The sequence below is a fragment of the Epinephelus fuscoguttatus genome, linkage group LG12 (assembly GCF_011397635.1).
Source record: "Epinephelus fuscoguttatus linkage group LG12, E.fuscoguttatus.final_Chr_v1".
Lineage (NCBI taxonomy): Eukaryota > Metazoa > Chordata > Actinopteri > Perciformes > Serranidae > Epinephelus > Epinephelus fuscoguttatus.
Genome location: NC_064763.1, coordinates 22,087,249 through 22,105,506, shown reverse-complemented (window position 1 = coordinate 22,105,506; position 18,258 = coordinate 22,087,249). Strand labels below are relative to the sequence as shown.

Below are 18,258 nucleotides of genomic sequence, written 5' to 3'. Positions count from 1 at the left end.
TATATATATATATATATATATACACACACACACACAGTACAGGCCAAAAGTTTGGACACACCTTCTCATTCAATACGTTTTCTTTATTTTCATGACTATTTACATTGTAGATTCTCACTGAAGGCATCAAAACTATGAATGAACACATGTGGAGTTATGTACTTAACAAAAAAGGTGAAATAACTGAAAACATGTTTTATATTCTAGTTTCTTCAAAATAGCCACCCTTTGCTCTGATTACTGCTTTGCACACTCTTGGCATTCTCTCCATGAGCTTCAAGAGGTAGCCACCTGAAATGGTTTCCACTTCACAGGTGTGCCTTATCAGGGTTAATTAGTGGAATTTCTTGCTTTATCAATGGGGTTGGGACCATCAGTTGTGTTGTGCAGAAGTCAGGTTAATACACAGCCGACAGCCCTATTGGACAACTGTTAAAATTCATATTATGGCAAGAACCAATCAGCTAACTAAAGAAAACGAGTGGCCATCATTACTTTAAGAAATGAAGGTCAGTCAGTCCGGAAAATTGCAAAAACTTTAAATGTGTCCCCAAGTGGAGTCGCAAAAACCATCAAGCGCTACAACGAAACTGGCACACATGAGGACCGACCCAGGAAAAGAAGACCAAGAGTCACCTCTGCTTCTGAGGATAAGTTCATCCGAGTCACCAGCCTCAGAAATCCCAAGTTAACAGCAGCTCAGATCAGAGACCAGATGAATGCCACACAGAGTTGTAGCAGCAGACCCATCTCTAGAACAACTGTTAAGAGGAGACTGCGCGAATCAGGCCTTCATGGTCAAATAGCTGCTAGGAAACCACTGCTAAGGAGAGGCAACAAGCAGAAGAGATTTGTTTGGGCCAAGAAACACAAGGAATGGACATTAGACCAGTGGAAATCTGTGCTTTGGTCTGATGAGTCCAAATTTGAGATCTTTGGTTCCAACCGCCGTGTCTTTGTGAGACGCAGAAAAGTTGAACGGATGGATTCCACATGCCTGGTTCCCACTGTGAAGCATGGAGGAGGAGGTGTGATGGTGTGGGGGTGTTTTGCTGGTGACACTGTTGGGGATTTATTCAAAATTGAAGGCACACTGAACCAGCATGGCTACCACAGCATCCTGCAGCGACATGCCATCCCATCCGGTTTGCGTTTAGTTGGATGATCATTTATTTTTCAACAGGACAATGACCCCAAACACACCTCCAGGCTGTGTAAGGGCTATTTGATCAAGAAGGAGAGTGATGGAGTGCTGCGGCAGATGACCTGGCCTCCACAGTCACCGGACCTGAACCCAATGGAGATGGTTTGGGGTGAGCTGGACCGCAGAGTGAAGGCAAAGGGGCCAACAAGTGCTAAACACCTCTGGGAACTCCTTCAAGACTGTTGGAAAACCATTTCAGGTGACTACCTCTTGAAGCTCATGGAGAGAATGCCAAGAGTGTGCAAAGCAGTAATCAGAGCAAAGGGCGGCTATTTTGAAGAAACTAGAATATAAAACATGTTTTCAGTTATTTCACCTTTTTTGTTAAGTACATAACTCCACATGTGTTCATTCATAGTTTTGATGCCTTCAGTGAGAATCTACAATGTAAATAGTCATGAAAATAAAGAAAACGCATTGAATGAGAAGGTGTGTCCAAACTTTTGGCCTGTACTGTACATATATATATATATATATATATATATATATATATATATATATAAATATATATATATATATATATATATGTATATATACATGCCACATTATGTTATTAATATCTCTATCTAGAGATAAAGAGGTATAGAGGTATTTACCTGCAGTATATATACACCTACTTGTCTGGGCAATAAAACACTGACACTGAACACTGAACTACTACTGATTCATGTATGACCTAAAAAACACAACTGTGAAATATATAAGTGTAGCAGCTCAATCTAGATCTGTGCACACTCTTTCTAGCACAGACAACTTCAGTTTGTTGCAGCAGCTGTTGAATACATATTGAGGGAACAATGCACAGTGTCACTTGTTGACACTCACACAAACTCAAAAATAAACCCAAGAACAAAGTGAACATGTTTTGCACCTCTCTACTAGGTCATGTTTTCCACTCATTTTTTATTCTAACAGAGTTTTGGGGAGATGCTCGACTCCCAGCTCCCTCCTCTGTGACCCAGTTTGACTACTTTGCCCTGGGCTGAATTTAAAGCCCTTTCCCACTGGGGGGGATCGCTGTGACACAAATAACACAGCTCCAATAAAATATTCTGGTACATGCTTCTGTGAGTTTTCAATCAAATCAGGAACAATTAGAGGCTATTGTTGATGATTACACGTCTACTTAACAATCTGAACCACTGAATAATGATAGCTAATTCCACTCATTACACTTTGAAATTCTGATATGATAATAATTACCATATGGAACAACAAGAGCACACACTGTACGCACACTATTATGCAAAAGAGCAGCAAATTGCTCCAAAACTCTTGTAAAGAACGCATGGTACGCTTTAAGTAGAGACAGTGAAGGAGACATTGACATTGCAAGAGAAACCACAGTGAACCTCTAACACACACAGGCTCAACTACACAACATCTACTGTACATAACAAGTAACATTTGATCCCATCATTAAGCTACATCTGGAGGAAACTGTGTAATTTCAGCGATTTGTGGTTTCATATAGGGCTGTTTTCAAAACAGAAATGAGAGAAATGGGAAATTCTGCCAGTGCTGGACAGGTTTCATAACGAGGACTCTACAGTGTTATTAACAAATATTACAAACATCCATCTATCTCTGAAAGGAGTAAAAACAACACACTGTTGCTACGACTGTCTCCCAACTCTAACCTTCAATGCAATTAGAATTTAGCTATTTCAATGTTTATCGGACACTGAGGACGAGATACCTCTCAAGATAAGATTTTATTTATCCTGGGGGAAACTGCTGCAGCAGTTGCAACTAGAATTTTCTCTGTGCGGTTGAAACTGCCGTCCATGTCTGTGAAAACATGGCTAGTTCACACACATCTTCCCCACAACAGCACAGAAGATCTATACAGTCAGCACAGTTTCAAGGTGAGCACCAAAGATTAGTGTCACCAATTTATTATCTGACCAAATGTCTGTTTCTGAGTTATGATGGTGAGTAATGGTCGGAAAAGTGTTATTGCAAAACATTATGATGTCGCAGTGAAGTTGACCTTTTGGATATTAAATGTCAAAAACATATTTTGTAAGGTCAGTGTGGCCTTTGACTAACAAAATCTAATCAGTTCATTCTAAAGTCCAAGTGAACATTTGTGCCAAATTTAAAGAAATTTCCTTGAGATACTGCGTTCATGAAGATGAGACAGAAGAGGGCATAGTGACCTTGTTCTTTGACCTATGAACACCAAAATCTAATCAGTATATTTTTGAGTCCAAAAGGACGTTTGCGTCAAATTTGAAGAAATTCCATCAAGGCCATCAGCACTAGAACTTGAAGATGAAAACCAAAACTCAAAATATGATGTTTGATCTCGATCTGCCAAAAGTAAACCAACTTTAAAAGAATGTATCACGACTTTAAACCAGATGATAGAAGGCTTGAAGTGACTAATAATGCAACACAAGACAATTTAATAGTTTACTGGAAAAATTGAAATGCAGCATGTGGGCAAAAGTAAAAAGTTTATGTTCATTAAAAGAATTAACTGCATGATAATAGTGCCAATACAGTTTTATATTAAAGTTTAACTGATGCTGAACAGCTGTAGTGGTGAATAAAAAGTTGCTCATCTCAGCATCCTGGGCACAGCCAGTATACTCCCACATATAAACGCTTAACTACCCACACATGCACATACACACCCACACTCAAACACACACATATAAAACACAGTCATCCACACAGCAAATTCCTAACCTAAAAACACAGGTGCAGCAGCATGTGACTTTATGACAGAGCAATGCTTTGAACACAGCTGAATTCAAGAACTCAGTGATGTAGGAGTGTGTTGTGTAAACTGAACTGAAGCATACTTTAGAATTAATCATGAACTATTAATATTGTCTTTTCCGTCTCTCAAATGTAGGGTTGTACCTAAGGTCATTTTTTACATTCGAAGCTTCTATTGGGGTGTTCAAATAAAGCTCAAAATGTTTGTCATCATATTTTATGATGTCATTATCCTGAAGGTTCGAAGCTTTGAAGGATTCAGTCCTATTTAAAGCTGAAGCTGCACATATGGGCTGATAATCACACTTATGGTCTGTAATCTAATAATATCATGCAGCATATTTTAGTAACTGTGGGAAGTCTGTGCTCTCTGACTCTTGTCTTTCTGCTGCAGGAAACCAACATCAGTTACTTTATTTGCTGGATACAGTGAAGAGGAGGTTTGTTTTCCCTCACCTGGCACAAGTGGGTGGTGTGAGTGATCCCAGGACTTACAAAAGAAAAAGTACAAGAAAGGTTTTCAACATGTTTAAACTCTGCATAAACCCCAAAGGGGATTTACTTAAATGCCATTTGAGATTGTGAGATTTGGGTAAACAGCATTTACAGTACACACATTCACGCCTTACCAGAATCCTGATGATTAGGCTACGTTTTGTTTATGTCTGACCCCCATATAGAGGGACTTTTTATTCTACTTTGACACAAAACACTTCTGTAATGCCCAATATCACCACCACCACCAAAGTGACCCATAACAACAACACATCCGCTACCTCGCACTACCTTCACGGCTTGCATGCCCCACCCTGGTTTTACACGCTTCACTGGACACACTGACATCAAACTGTATCAGTAAAACCACCAAACTTCCCTCAACACACTCACACACACACACACACACACGCATACTCTTTTTTTCTTCATTTTTAAACCCTTCAGCTCTCCGCGCTCCATCGAGGATCAAACAGGCTTTCAGAGGAGAGAGCTTTCCAATCCATTACCCGGGAAATTCTAGCGGGCCGGCTTTCATATTCTAAAGGCTGTCATGGTAACAGAGGAAATCACATTTCTTCATCTCACTCTCTTTTCCAGATATTTGATATTTGAACTGCTGCAACAGGGCACAAAGTGTACCGAAGCACCAGCTGTCCACTACTGACACGTCTGCACGTTCCTGCCAACATCGCACTCGGCTGACAATAAACACACTTGGAGCTGCATCCGCACACGTTGTTATACAAAGGAGCATTTGTGTAAAGTATGCGATATCAGAGACAACTGCCGTTATGTTTGCCAGCAGTTCAGTTTCAAAACAATTGGTCTCTCTTTCCTTTTAATGTGCCTCGAGTGTTTTTGTGATGTGTGCTAAATGAAAACAACCACAGGAATTCCACAGTGGCTTCAACTTCTCTTTTTCTCCCTCTTCTATCATCTTCGCTCTCATTCCCCATCCATCCATCTGGCCGTCTCTGCGTTGGGCTATAGCATGATGGAAACTGCATGTGCCGACTGCTGTGATTGACTGGATCATGTGTTTCGCTGGCAGACATGTATCTGCACAGCAGCTATGTGTGAGGGGGACGCTTAGCCACACACACACACACACACACACACACACACACACACACACAAAAAAAAAAAGCTGTTTCTGGCCGACTTACTGGCTGACTCCTTGAATCCTTTGGCAGAGTGGACGATCACATGCAGAAAGCCGTACAGGCCAGGAGTCTCCTCATCTGGAAAACAAGAACACACAGAGCAGTCAAGTCGTGTTCCTCGTGTAAATATGATGACGTACGGCATTTAAAAGTCATTAAGAAAGGGAGTTTGTGTACATAGAACAGTGCAAAGATAAACACACAGAAACAGAGAGGAAAAAAGCCCATGGAGCACTACTGTCTCGTTTCAATCTCAAACACCCAAGAAATACTCGCACAGTTAGAAAACAGACACTCTCCTGTATCATCCTCTATTGCCTTGGCAGTGTAACATCACCTGCTGCAGGCTGTAATATTCTCTTGTGTCATATCTCCATGACTGTCACATCCCATCATGACTGCCTCTCACATTAGTCATGGACCGTTTTGCTTTAGAGAAACGTTTTCTCCGTATCAAAGCACTCCCTCTTTATTTCTCTCACAGTGTCAATCAGACATGTCATTGACAGCTGTGCTATTAATTCTTTCTTTTGTTTCAGGTCCTCTTATACCAAAAAAAGTCTTTCTTCACTCTTAGGAACCTGGCCAGAAATGCAGCAGAAAAGGCAGCTTTAAATGGCAATTTTAGGGTGTACTGTATTACCCCTTTTCAACAGTTGGGCTGGTTTGGCTTGGCTTGGTTTGGGCCGTCAGCCCAGCACAGCAGGGATTTGCATTCCCATTACAGCAGGGCTACTTTCTTGAAGGTAAACTGATGATGGCTTGTCTTGAGTGATGATGTTTGAAAGCAGAGTGCTGATCCAAGGCTGAAGTTCCCTGTTATTTCTGCTGCATGTGGGGACAGGTAAAAGAAGTTTACCTGTTGGAGGTGAGCTGTTTGCAGAGGTACAGTAAGAGCCTGTTGTCTGCAGCTCTTCATCAACATCTCACTGTAGCTGTTTCTGCTTTCACTTTCCTCCCTGCCATATTATCAGACTTGCTTTCATTGAAGAAAAGCTGCCAACAAAGTTCCGCTAATTCAGTGATAACACATTTAATTTCCGATAGATTCTTCACAATAAAAGTCCCCCATTATTTTGTTATGTGAAAACTTTTATCGTGAAGCTGCAAAATAAGGAAATGTTGAGTTTTCGAGCAGTAACTTCACACAACTTCAAATGCGGCTGATAGCGAGTATGAAACAGTGAACAGCTTTTAAAACGCATTTTTCTCTGGTCACCTGCAGACATAGGTGGAGTGTCGCAAAACACACGCTTGTTTCAGGGGGAGAATGGGGGTCGTCCGGAGTTAGCTGTGGTCGGGGAGACGTCACTGCTACTTGCATGAGAGCAAGTGGTCCGGCTTTTGGACCTACTCCAGGGAAAGTCTATCTCTGACGCGGCTTGGCGTGGCACGGCGTGTCTAAACTGACAATGGAAACACAAATCGACGCGGCATGGCTTTACTTGGCGTGGCCAAGAGTGACAACGGAATAATCCAATCTAACAAACTCCTCATGAACAAGAGGGATTCATCAGGCTGAAATGAGTGATTTTTAACAACTTGGTTTATCTAAAGTCATTATATCTTCATTATATACAGATCATTATTTAAATAATAAATGCTCTCACCCGAAGAAGAGACACATCAAACTTGAAGTGATAATTAACTGTGATCACAAACTTTCCTCAGATCAGTATCAGACCTCACATCAACAAGCACAGTCTTCTGTCATAACAAGTGGAGATTCGTGGGTGGATGTTCGTTGGGTGACCTGATATACCCCCCGCCTCCCCGCCGACATGACATGAAGGGGATACACTCTTGTTTTGGCTAAGGCCTGGCCGTATCTTGGTAAATAAACTATGATGGAGGGCCACAGGACTGTTGGAGCTCCACTGTAGGCGGCAGTGAGGAGAGCAGTCAGTTAACGTGTGTGTTTGTGTGTGTTGTGTGTGTGTGTGTGTGTTGTATGTAAGTGATGGGAGTTTCACAGGAAGAAGGTTCAAAGGTTCAGCTTCGAGGTGGCCTACAGCGTGTCCTGCTTTTAGAGTGAGAATCAAGATCTTTTAATGATAATCTCACTTGAACAATAAACTGTCGACTTCATTTAACTAGTATGTGATAATTGAGGCGTCAAATCAAAGTGTGAGTTTTTAATTCTCTGCCATCTTATCCATCCTCTTAGTTATTATGAGACATTCCTTCCCCAGCTGGTCTCCATTTAAACTCCTACTGTGCTCCCTGCTTCACATGTCACTGAGGTGTGTGTTTATGTTTGCTTTATAATGAGGAGCGTTTTAAAGTCCAGGACAAGATGTGGGGTCTGAGCTGTGTTTTAACACACAGGGATATCACCTCCCCGGGACAAAAAGAAAACTATCCACAAACTTAAGCAAAATGACGAACTCCTTACACAGCAGATCAAGTCAGCAGACAAGTTACCATGTAAGTAAAAAAAATCCTGGAGCCTGACAAAGCAGTTAACATCATTAACCAGACTACTTTGTGAGTGAAACAAATATTATATATATATATATATATATATATATATATATCAAGCAAATCGGTGGATAAAAAGACATTGCACATATTTTTACAGCCCAAAGCTCAAAATGCTTTGAACAGATTTTAAGGCGTCACCGGCAACTTTTGGAGAAGAGCTATAAAAGTGCATTTGAATAACCTCCCATCATGACTTCCGAGTGAAATATCAATGTGAGGGATTTGTTGGTTAAATCTGATATCTGCCTCCTCACAGACTCTTTTATCTCTGCTACAGGACGGGAACTATAAATGTAGAACACCTTCAACATTTCAACACTCACAAAGAGGGCAAACTACTGAAATAAAAGGTGTCTTTTTACGTTCTGCAAAAGTGTCACATCTATGATCACCTGTCCTTGCAAAAATTAAAGTATTGTATGATATAGTTGTGAAGCTGTTTTTTAGTTATTATGCCATCTGTTGGAACAAACTGCCAGAGGAGCTAACATTCGTACCAACAGAAATATTATAACAGGCTAAACGCTACTGTGTTCATGATTTCCTTTTAACTGAAACTGCATTTTTATTTTCCCTTTTTATCTATGTCTCTTTTTTCTTATCATTATTATGGTTTTGGTTTAAACTTTCTATTTTTTATCTCATACCAGACTTCATTGAAGAACCTTGAGCTGCCTCTGTTTCTGAAATGTTCTCATAAAGAAGCAAATATGTGATAAAACACATAGTCTTAATGCTTGATCTCCTGCAGGTTTACACCTGGCAGAGATAATAATTAAAGAAGGAACTAAGTCATTAGCATGTGTACTAAAGAAAATAAGTCACAGTACTACACTTCAGGGTTGAGCCGGCCACCAACATCTGAAAAAGCTCCAGTTTCCAGTGAAGTTCACCAGAATGCAGAAACAAAAATACAAACCAAGAATCCCTATCATCACCACTTTAAAGCTGCTGGAGGTCAAAATAAAGGCCTACTTGTACAGACTTACCATTGTACAAGAGAAGAAACATTTTTCTCCATGATGCAAAAGATTAAGACAGTGTGCCTTTCTGTCAGCTCTGTGGCTATACATGTGCATTGTGTGTGCACGTGAAAGCAGAGACCCTGGTGGCATTTAGGGAGATCAGAGTAGGTCGGCCAGATGGCTTTAATGTCACCACCAGCCTCTGAAAGTGTTGCAACACAGAGATCTGGAGCAAAAACAAACATATAGGAGCTGGGAACTCAGCGCAGACCACCGCCGGCACACTGCGTGGCATTGACTGCTACGAGCTAGATGAGAAACATATTGTAACCTAGATTCTCTCCTGCAAGGCCCCCCTCTCTCATTATGTGGCTTTTTTGTGCTGAGAGTGTAATAGGCACTTTTGTGTGAATTTAAACTCAAAGCAGAGCGAGGAGAGGAAGGAGCACTGTGTGTGTTTGTGATTGCTGGGCAAAAAAAAAGGAGAAAGCAAGAGAAATATACAAAGCACCCACACATAAGAGGACCTGAATAAAGAAGATACTGTGTGAGAGTGTTTCTTACCGTCTTTGTTACTGGTGACAGGAATGTTGTGGACAGTTCGGAGTTTGAAACAGGAGCTGGTCAGGACCTGGAGCTCCACTGAACTTAATACACAGGACTGGAGATCTGGAAAGAACACACAGTAACCACACAGCCACGGTCAAACTTTCACTTTCCTGTGGTACAGTCAGTTTGTACAAAGTGGTTTGAAACCACTTGACAAAGCAGAGAATGTTTTCTGAGGACAGAATTTATTCACGGCAAGCGTTACCTTTCTTCTGGAGTTTCTGGATGCTTTCCCTCCATTCTGACCTCTCGTAGTCGGAGGAGAGGAGGAACAGGTAGCTCTGAATACACAGGAAAAAAATACTGTTAAATCTCTGACAGTGTTTCTCATTAAAGGAGCAGTGTGTACGATTTAGGGGGATTTAGTGATATCTAGCAGTGAGGAATGCAGATTGTAACCGGCCAAAACTTCTCCTGGTTAGAATTCCCCCTGTTCATTGTTAATTATATGGAAATGACTAAAAGTAATTTCTTATCTAATTTTCATTTATCATTATTGTAACCTTAAAGTGATTCTTACATTTTCTAATTGAATAAATGTGTAGCCTACATGCTGACTAAAAATGTTTTAATGTCTCATCAACTATGTGTCACACATCTACAGCCTGGCGCCTTTTCCTAAAATTTGCCAGATCTCAATGGCGTTGGCTAACCTTGAGTCTCCTTAGTGAGGCTAGCTACTGATTCCAAGTCCAAAAAAGAAAAAAAGTCTCACAGGAAAACAGAAAACGTCACAGTGCATGGACAGATTTGTTTGCTTTCACTGCTTACACTGCAAAGTTTAAGTACAAAAAGGGCATTTGAACTGTTTTTTTTTTCTTTCAAAATCTATGGAAAGTAAATATCCAAATTAAGGATGCAAAGTTTGCCAGCAGGGATAAGGGAAAGTTAATCAATACTGTGTCCTCCACCTATAAGAAATGAATGACCCCATGCATGAAACCTAGACTTTTAAAACCCTTTAACGATGTCCTGAGAATACCCATCAAGTGCTACAGTTTGGGTTGGGCCCTTAAAACAGGTCTATGTTTGGTTAAAAGCCTTCTTTTTTTAACTTCAAAGTGGAATAGGGAAATAACAATGTGCCTCATGCAGTGTATTTTTTATTAACCAGGTCAACACAGGAATTCACTTTTGCTTCATGTCTTTCGTGGCACAAATGTACGCTTTAGCTGATTCTGTATTTTGACCATTTGTGAACTGCTTTAAACCCAGTCCATGCTTTGTGGGTGTGACTTTATGCTGAGTCATCATCACTCATATCTACATAATCAATGTGTTTATGATTACATTAACTGTTTCACCAAATCTTGCAGGAAACACTGTCTCCTCTGCAAATCATTAATGGAAAACGTGAAAAAATCCCACTCAAGAAATTATTGCAGATTTTATACATAACCTAGATGCACCTTTAAAATACTATGATGTGAAAATATCTCATGCTGCCACAAGATTTTTATTTTGGAAACCTAAATCTGATCCATCATAAAGGACTCTTTTAAAAGGTACATGCCTCCCTCTAGTGGCAAGAGTTGAGTGTTGCAGCTACATGGATGCAGAGAGTGTCGGGACGAACACATTTACCTTTCCATGTTTGTTGTGGATGCGGAAGGGGATGGTGGGAGAGTGCAGGAGCAGCCACGACTCCTGCTCATTCATCTTCTTCCTCAGACGCTCCACACGACTCTGACCCTTCGGTGCTTTCTAAACACATAAACAACCAAAATGATGCACAGAATCTCATTCAGTGCTGAAACCAGAGTCCGACTCCTTACCAGAGTCATAACTTAGATTTTAACACACAGACATGATGCACATATATATTTTTATATATTTTTAGTTTCAGCGTGACTCACACTGAGACACATACTTCAATCTACCAATATCTATGGCAACTAGACCAGCAAAGACTATGGATAAGCCCCTGAAAGCGAGCACAGCGCTGTAAAGTCTTTATGTATAATTCAAGGATCTCAGCTTCTCCTCAGAATTGAAGGAAAACAAATACACACATCCTCCCAGCCCTCACCAGGAAGCCGTGAGTCACAGCCTAGATACAATCAGCCCAATCTGGCCTCCTCTGACTCGAAATACCAGCCGTGGTCACTTGCTGTGCCCTGGGTGGGTTTACCACTGCGAGAGGGGAATAACAGGAACTGTCTGCTCCTGAAGCCTTCAATGTGTCTCAGCCCGGGGCGCGGGGGCGATTACTGCACAGACTTGTAGCAGCGTTTTTTTTTAACCTCTGTCACTCACTGAATGTTTTAGCACTGGTAGGAATTAACAAGAAGGGCTGATGCAATGGCAAATATACAATACAATATACATTTGTAATCACTTACATTCATGTCGTAATTCTTGTGTAAAACGTGTGAAGGTTTCTTTTCTTTTTACTAGCAAGCACCACTGAGGATAAAAGTTCTTGAATGTTGAATCTTGACTTTGCAAGCACAAGTGTGACGCAGCAATCTGATCTCTGGTGCAAATCGCAGAAACAATTTGGAGATTAGGAGGAACTTCATAAGTTTTTGATTTAAAGGGATAGTTCAATTTATTTATTTATTTGAATTTAGGTTGTATGAGGTACCTTTCCATAGTCAGTATATTACCCACAGTCGAGGCACACTCCCAGTTCGGAGAAGCAGACTGGAGTACTGCCAAGGAAGCTAAGCAATGTACTGCAAAGTGTACTCTATACTTAGAATTAGGGCTGTCAAAATAGCGCATTCATTTTGATTAATTAATCACAGAAAAAATAACAAGTTCAAAAAAATATTACGCTGATTAATCATGTTCTGTGGTGCCCTTTGACCTACTGCGATATGAAGGCCACAGTGGCTTTGTCACATGATGGAGGCAGATGAGATGACGCTGCTCAGCCATGTGAATGGAACATTTACAATTAAAAAACGCCCAGATAGAACTGTTGATAGGAGCACCGTACTCTGCAATGTCTGCGCTAAGGATTTCCGTACCATCGGAGTACTTCAAGCCTGAAACATCACCTCAGCGCAAAGCATTTTGCAGTGAACCTGGAGGTCTGAGCTAGCACAGCCTCTGATGCTAGCAGTAGCAGCTAGCCTCGTCAAGCCACACTCGACCACGCAATCAGATGCAAACTGAGCATGTCTACCTGTGACCGACTGACTAACTCCCTTCGAGGACAGGGGACAACTGTGCCCCAAAAGTTTTTTAAATACTTTCAACAAAAGTTCATATATGTGATTAATTTAGATTAATTAATCACAGAGCATGTAAACAATTCATGTTTTTAATCGCTTGACAGCCCTACTTTTACCGCTTTACCTCGCCATCAGACAGCCCTCTCTGACAGGGAGCTGAAGCTGTTATCTATGTACTCTTCAAAGCCGCCAGACACCTTTGACAAAAACAGTAATTTTACCTTGCAGAACACAGGAGCTGCTGGTCTTCCGCTGCCTCAATCGGTTTGATTGTGTTGTTGTGTGACTTTGGTGTTAGCTCAGATTCACAAAAGCCACACAATAACACAAACAAACTGATGTAGGCCGTGGTAGACCAGTGACCATTGAAATAGTACAAAATAAAACAGTATTAGTTGTTGGATAAGTACCTCATACAACCCTACATCAAACTATACCTTCAAGTTTCACATTTTTTTCCCAGTTTCTGGATCAGTTTTTTGGATGTCTCTTTATCGCCCTCACAGAGTTTCCCTACATGACGCATTAAACCTGATCCTGTCTAAGACAAACAAAGGTGTGGATGACAAGTACTAAGGTAAAAAGGAAGGAGCCGTGTTTCCAGCATAGAATTACTGATACGAGGGAGTCTTCCACGAATGTCTGTGCATGCCACGATAAATATCTTCAAGCAGGACACATCAGTCAAAAAGTCCCCCCTGAGTCATTTGTATGTGTTTGTGTTTCTCACACAATAGGGAAGCAGCTAATGACTCATTTTAAGGAACCACTAAAGGTCCCGCTCAGAGATCACCAACCCCAGAAAATTAAAAAAAGTTTCACACGCCAGTAACAGCCAGCAGGATTACCTTCTCTTTCTGTATCTCACTCTTTAAGACTGAGATCTTGATCTTCATCTCCTCGATCTCGTGCTCGGGCAGGACCTGGATACTGGGGCAGGAGTCAGAGTCGTCCAGGGTCTGGAAGGTCAAGTCTGCCAGAGGAATGTACCACTTGCACTCATACTGCTGATGGCGACTGCAGACAGGGGATTCAGAAGGAGAATATGCAACACAGTTAGTCAGATAATGGTACAATAAATCCTTCCTCTTTTTTTTAGAGTCACCAAACCATTTGTTGTCACCATCCAGGTGTTGTCGATATGTGTTTTGAAATGTTTTTTGTTGATGAAGGTCTAGCTGAGACACTGTGTATTTAAATAAAGTTCACTGCAAGTAACAGGACAATGTGCGGAAATTCTCATCTCTTATCAGAAAAATCATTCCTAGTAAGAGATGATTAATGACATGATTCATTTTACTGTAATTACTGACTTCACATCGTTAAAATAAAAAAAGTTCAACAGTTTCATTTCGTTTCTATTTTTAGTAAAACACACAACATCCTGTGAGCCTTACAAATGAGAACTGCAGTTTAAGGCCCTACTCACAAATGTGCTGCTTTTCTATTCAGAAGTATACTCATCTGACCTTGAGACTAGTTCGATCCAAACACGCCAAACTAAGGAGCAATGTTCAGCCTTTTCACGTAGTCACAATGCCTAAATTAATGAAAATGATGCACGCTCAGCAGAGTGTAGAGAGGATTGATTTGCATTGTCACTAATGAGACTTTCATTAGTGTTCCTGGGTGCAGCACAGTCAACTCATTATCGGTGCGACGCCTTCATCAGAGGGCCAATTTAAGAAGTTTGATAGTGAGAAACCACACTGGAAACAAAATTCTCATTTGCTACAACTAAAATCCACTGATTGAAGATGTTTTCAGATATTTTACTAGTATAAGTACAACACTACACTGTGAAAATACTCCACTTCAAGTAAAAGTTGTTTAAAACCTTACTTATTTCAGTAAAAGTCAGTGTTTTACTTTTATATCTGATGTTTTTAATATCACAGAAGCTTTTCTGGTAATATTACCATTATAATATTAGTAATATTACTACCTTTAATATAAGCTGTCAAAAGGTTTTATAAGGTCTTTTGTACCTGCGGGTTGGGCAAGTTATTCCTAATAAAACTATTTGTCCTAATTGTTTTGGGGGTTGCTTTAATACAGGAAGGGAAAAATACTGAGTTCAGAGCTGCCCGCTGATAGTCGACCAAATGTTCATCAACCAGAAAGATCATTAGTCAGCAAGATTTCACTGGTCGCTTAGTTGCAGAAAACAAAAAACATACAAACATGAAACTCTATTAGGAACTATTGTCAAAATAGATCAAAACCTATATGACTGGACTGTGTGGGAATTTGAAAAGACAGACACAGGAAGTGGCCACGCTCAACAGTCAGACAGGAGTCAGGTTAATTTCCAGGGCTGGTTAATAACGTGTCGGGCAGGAAATCCAAAGTGTGGGATCATTCTGAGAAGGTGAACGACGAACCCAAGGTGATATGTAAACTCATCTTCATTGGTCGACTACAAACATGACGTATCATCTGAAACATGGAAGTAGCTACATGCCCATTAGCCCACAGCGTCATTAACAGGCGGCTCGCTCAGTGTGTGACGTGCACTTGTAGATAAAATATAGGCCTATATTAATGAAGGTTCATTAGTACGGTTTTGTATTTCTCTGTAATGTAGCACAGTGTTAAAAATGTTACTGATACTATTCTTTCTCACACCTTCAACTCAAACCATTGTGTTGCCCCGCACAAAATATATCATTTAATAATTAAATTAGTATCATAAACATGCGGGCGACTAGTTGACTAATGGCCCTAAATGACGGCTATTGGTCAACATGTTGAATCAATGAAAATGTGACTGATTCACAAATAACAGAAGTGAGATAATCGCTGGATACAGTGGGATTGAGGATCCTCTGTGACTTAACCCCATGTGACTGAGTTTCTGGATGTGTGTGCTGCTATTCCTGTGTGTGTAGCCTGTAGGCGGCATGCTGAGATAACACTCCAGACTATAATAGTCTAATTTACAGGCCTGGTAGTTATGGCAACGCTATGTGTTCCTCCAAGTGAGGGGGTGGCAGCAAATGACACAGTCAAACGATGAATGTCAACCAAAATAAGATCCAATCAGGCTAACAGCTGCTGCCGTGCTGACGAGGCGAGCGACACGCAATCCTGTAAATGTGACACTTAATCTGTGGACATGTGTCAAGCCTTGAGATGCAGCATCACACACACTCAAACAAAATCCCTGCGCTTGTTTTACCTCTCTTTCCTTTGCCTCCAGCTCGAAGAGATTCCCTAAACACACAACCCTCTGCTTGTGCGTACACATTTTCTTGAATAGCACCTTCATCCTCGCTCTCTGTTCACCATGTATATCAGCTACTCTCCAAAATACCAGAGGGAAAATGCCTGCTATCCTTTCTCTTTGTTAGCAAGGCTTCAAAACCTCTGCACCCTCTGCTTTGCAAAGCCAGGAACAGAAAGAGACAGAATCCTCGGTAAAGTGCCGGTTTCATCCTTTTCTGTTTCACTGTCTGGGACGGACGTGCTGATGTGGAATGAACAATACAGATAGAAACCTAGAGAGGGTCATCCTAAGATATGGTGGATATTTAAAGGCATACATTTATGGTTCTGTAGTGAATACACTGTTATAATATTCTGGATGGAGAGGAAAAGGTGAAGTGGACTCACCCAACAGCCGTCTTCTTCATCTTGGCACAGAGCAGCAAATCGGTGAAGAGGAAGACGTGCCGAAGCTTCCTGGAGCTTTCTGACACCTCCACCAGGAAGCCATCCTTCACCAGCTGACGAGCCTACCAGAACACAACACAACACAGGTCAAACAATGTCAAGAGAAGCGAGTGAAGGGCTGCCTTGTTTTCAAGGAGATCGATTCAAGGATTTTAACTGGTTCCTTCCCCGCTTGGGTTTCAACAAGCTCGGGGGAAAATGATCGAAATACAACAACTCTAAAATCACTACATTGGCTCCAAATCTGCTTTACAGTCGCTTTGCAAATCTACATCTTAGTTAAATGTTATTCGAAAGCCTCACAGTTGCATTTGATGTGTGTTAGATCTCAAAGGGAAACTCTACTGATTTTGCACATCAAAGTCAGAGTGTTTACAGGTCTTGGGGAGATGTATAAAGCCGTTTGTGGCTCCAGAGGGAGCTGTGGGAAGTCTAATGAATTGCCTACGAGACAACAAGTTAGGATGAAAAAATGTGGGGGAGTGGAATCAGAAAGAAGTCTATACTTCAACCTGCTGTTCATCTCTGAACCAACAGCTGGCGGTTGAGTTGCATTGTGAGCGATGTAGGCGCCAGGTTTTGACAGTGAAGGAGAATGTGTGAAATGTGATCTGTTGCATTAATATTCATCTCTTTTTTAGTTTATTTTACACTGTCTATTGTGGGTGCGACAATGTTATAGGAGTGAGGTGCTAAATCAGTAAATCGGACTACTCTCAACGAGACAAACAACGCACTGAGGGGCACATTCACACAGAACTGATTGCAGCCACTGATAGCACCATAAATTGTGCATTACCTGAGACTGCTATCCACCCTGTCTCAAAGTCCAATTCACATAGGATATTGCGCTAATGATATTACAGTGCAAACACACCCATTAAGTTTTGCAACTCAGTGCTATTTGCCCTTTTTTGTCAGCACCGTGAGTTACCGGTGCTGACCAATGAGGTGTAGAGACATTATTCAGAACTTCAGGTGAGGAATTTAAATGTGACAGAGAGAAACCGACTGACTTTGAGGTTCTCCTGTTTGTGTACAAAGCTCTTAATGGTCAGGTCTTCATCCTGGCTGTCCCATGCTCCAGATTTAAGCTCAAGGGTGATCATGCCTTTACTGTGTCTGCCCCCCAACTGTGGAACAGCATCCCTTTCCCAATCAGATCTGCTTCCTCCACTGACTTGTTTAAGTCCAGGCTCAAAACCTACTTTTATTCATAGTGTCTGAGTCCCCCTGAAGTGGATTTCCCTCATGTGTGAAGCTGTGTATCTGACAGTTATGTTTAATTCTCATGTATGTGTTTTCAGCATTGTATTCCTTTTGTACAGCACTTTGGTCAAGGTGAGATGTTTTTAAGTGTCCTTTATAAATAAATTTGAGTCGAGGCGGCACGGTGCTGCAGTGGTTAGCATTGTCGCCTCACAGTAAGAGGGTTCCTGGTTCGAGCCCAGGGTAGGGGGCCCGAAACAGGGAGCCCTTCTGTGCAGAGCTTGCATGTTCTGCCGTGGCAGTGTGGGGTTTTCTCTGGGTACTCTGGCTTCCTCCCACAGTCCAAAGACATGCAGGTTAGCAATAGTTTGGGGACCTGTCAAGGGTGTACCCCGCTTCTCACCCAAAGTCAAACCCAAACCCTCCGTGACCCCCACACAGGAAAAGCGGTTATGGAAAATGAATGAATCAGCTGAGTGTTTGGTATTTAATAACCTAGGTTGAGTTTCAACCAACTCTTTAAAGATGCAATACTTTCA

General features: G+C 41.3%; 1 protein-coding gene across 4 annotated transcripts in view; it reads right to left on the bottom strand.

The window, feature by feature from the left end:
* Positions 1-18,258, bottom strand: part of abr (ABR activator of RhoGEF and GTPase) — a 211,318-nt gene that overhangs the window by 68,539 nt on the left and 124,521 nt on the right. For all 4 annotated transcript variants that reach the window (XM_049592030.1, XM_049592031.1, XM_049592032.1 and 1 more), the window contains 6 exons: positions 16,451-16,572; positions 13,684-13,852; positions 11,238-11,357; positions 9,859-9,934; positions 9,609-9,713; positions 5,599-5,673 (listed from right to left, as the gene is read on the bottom strand). In XM_049592030.1, coding sequence (XP_049447987.1) covers positions 5,599-5,673; positions 9,609-9,713; positions 9,859-9,934; positions 11,238-11,357; positions 13,684-13,852; positions 16,451-16,572 — 667 coding nt within the window. The remainder of the gene's footprint in view (positions 1-5,598; positions 5,674-9,608; positions 9,714-9,858; positions 9,935-11,237; positions 11,358-13,683; positions 13,853-16,450; positions 16,573-18,258) is intronic.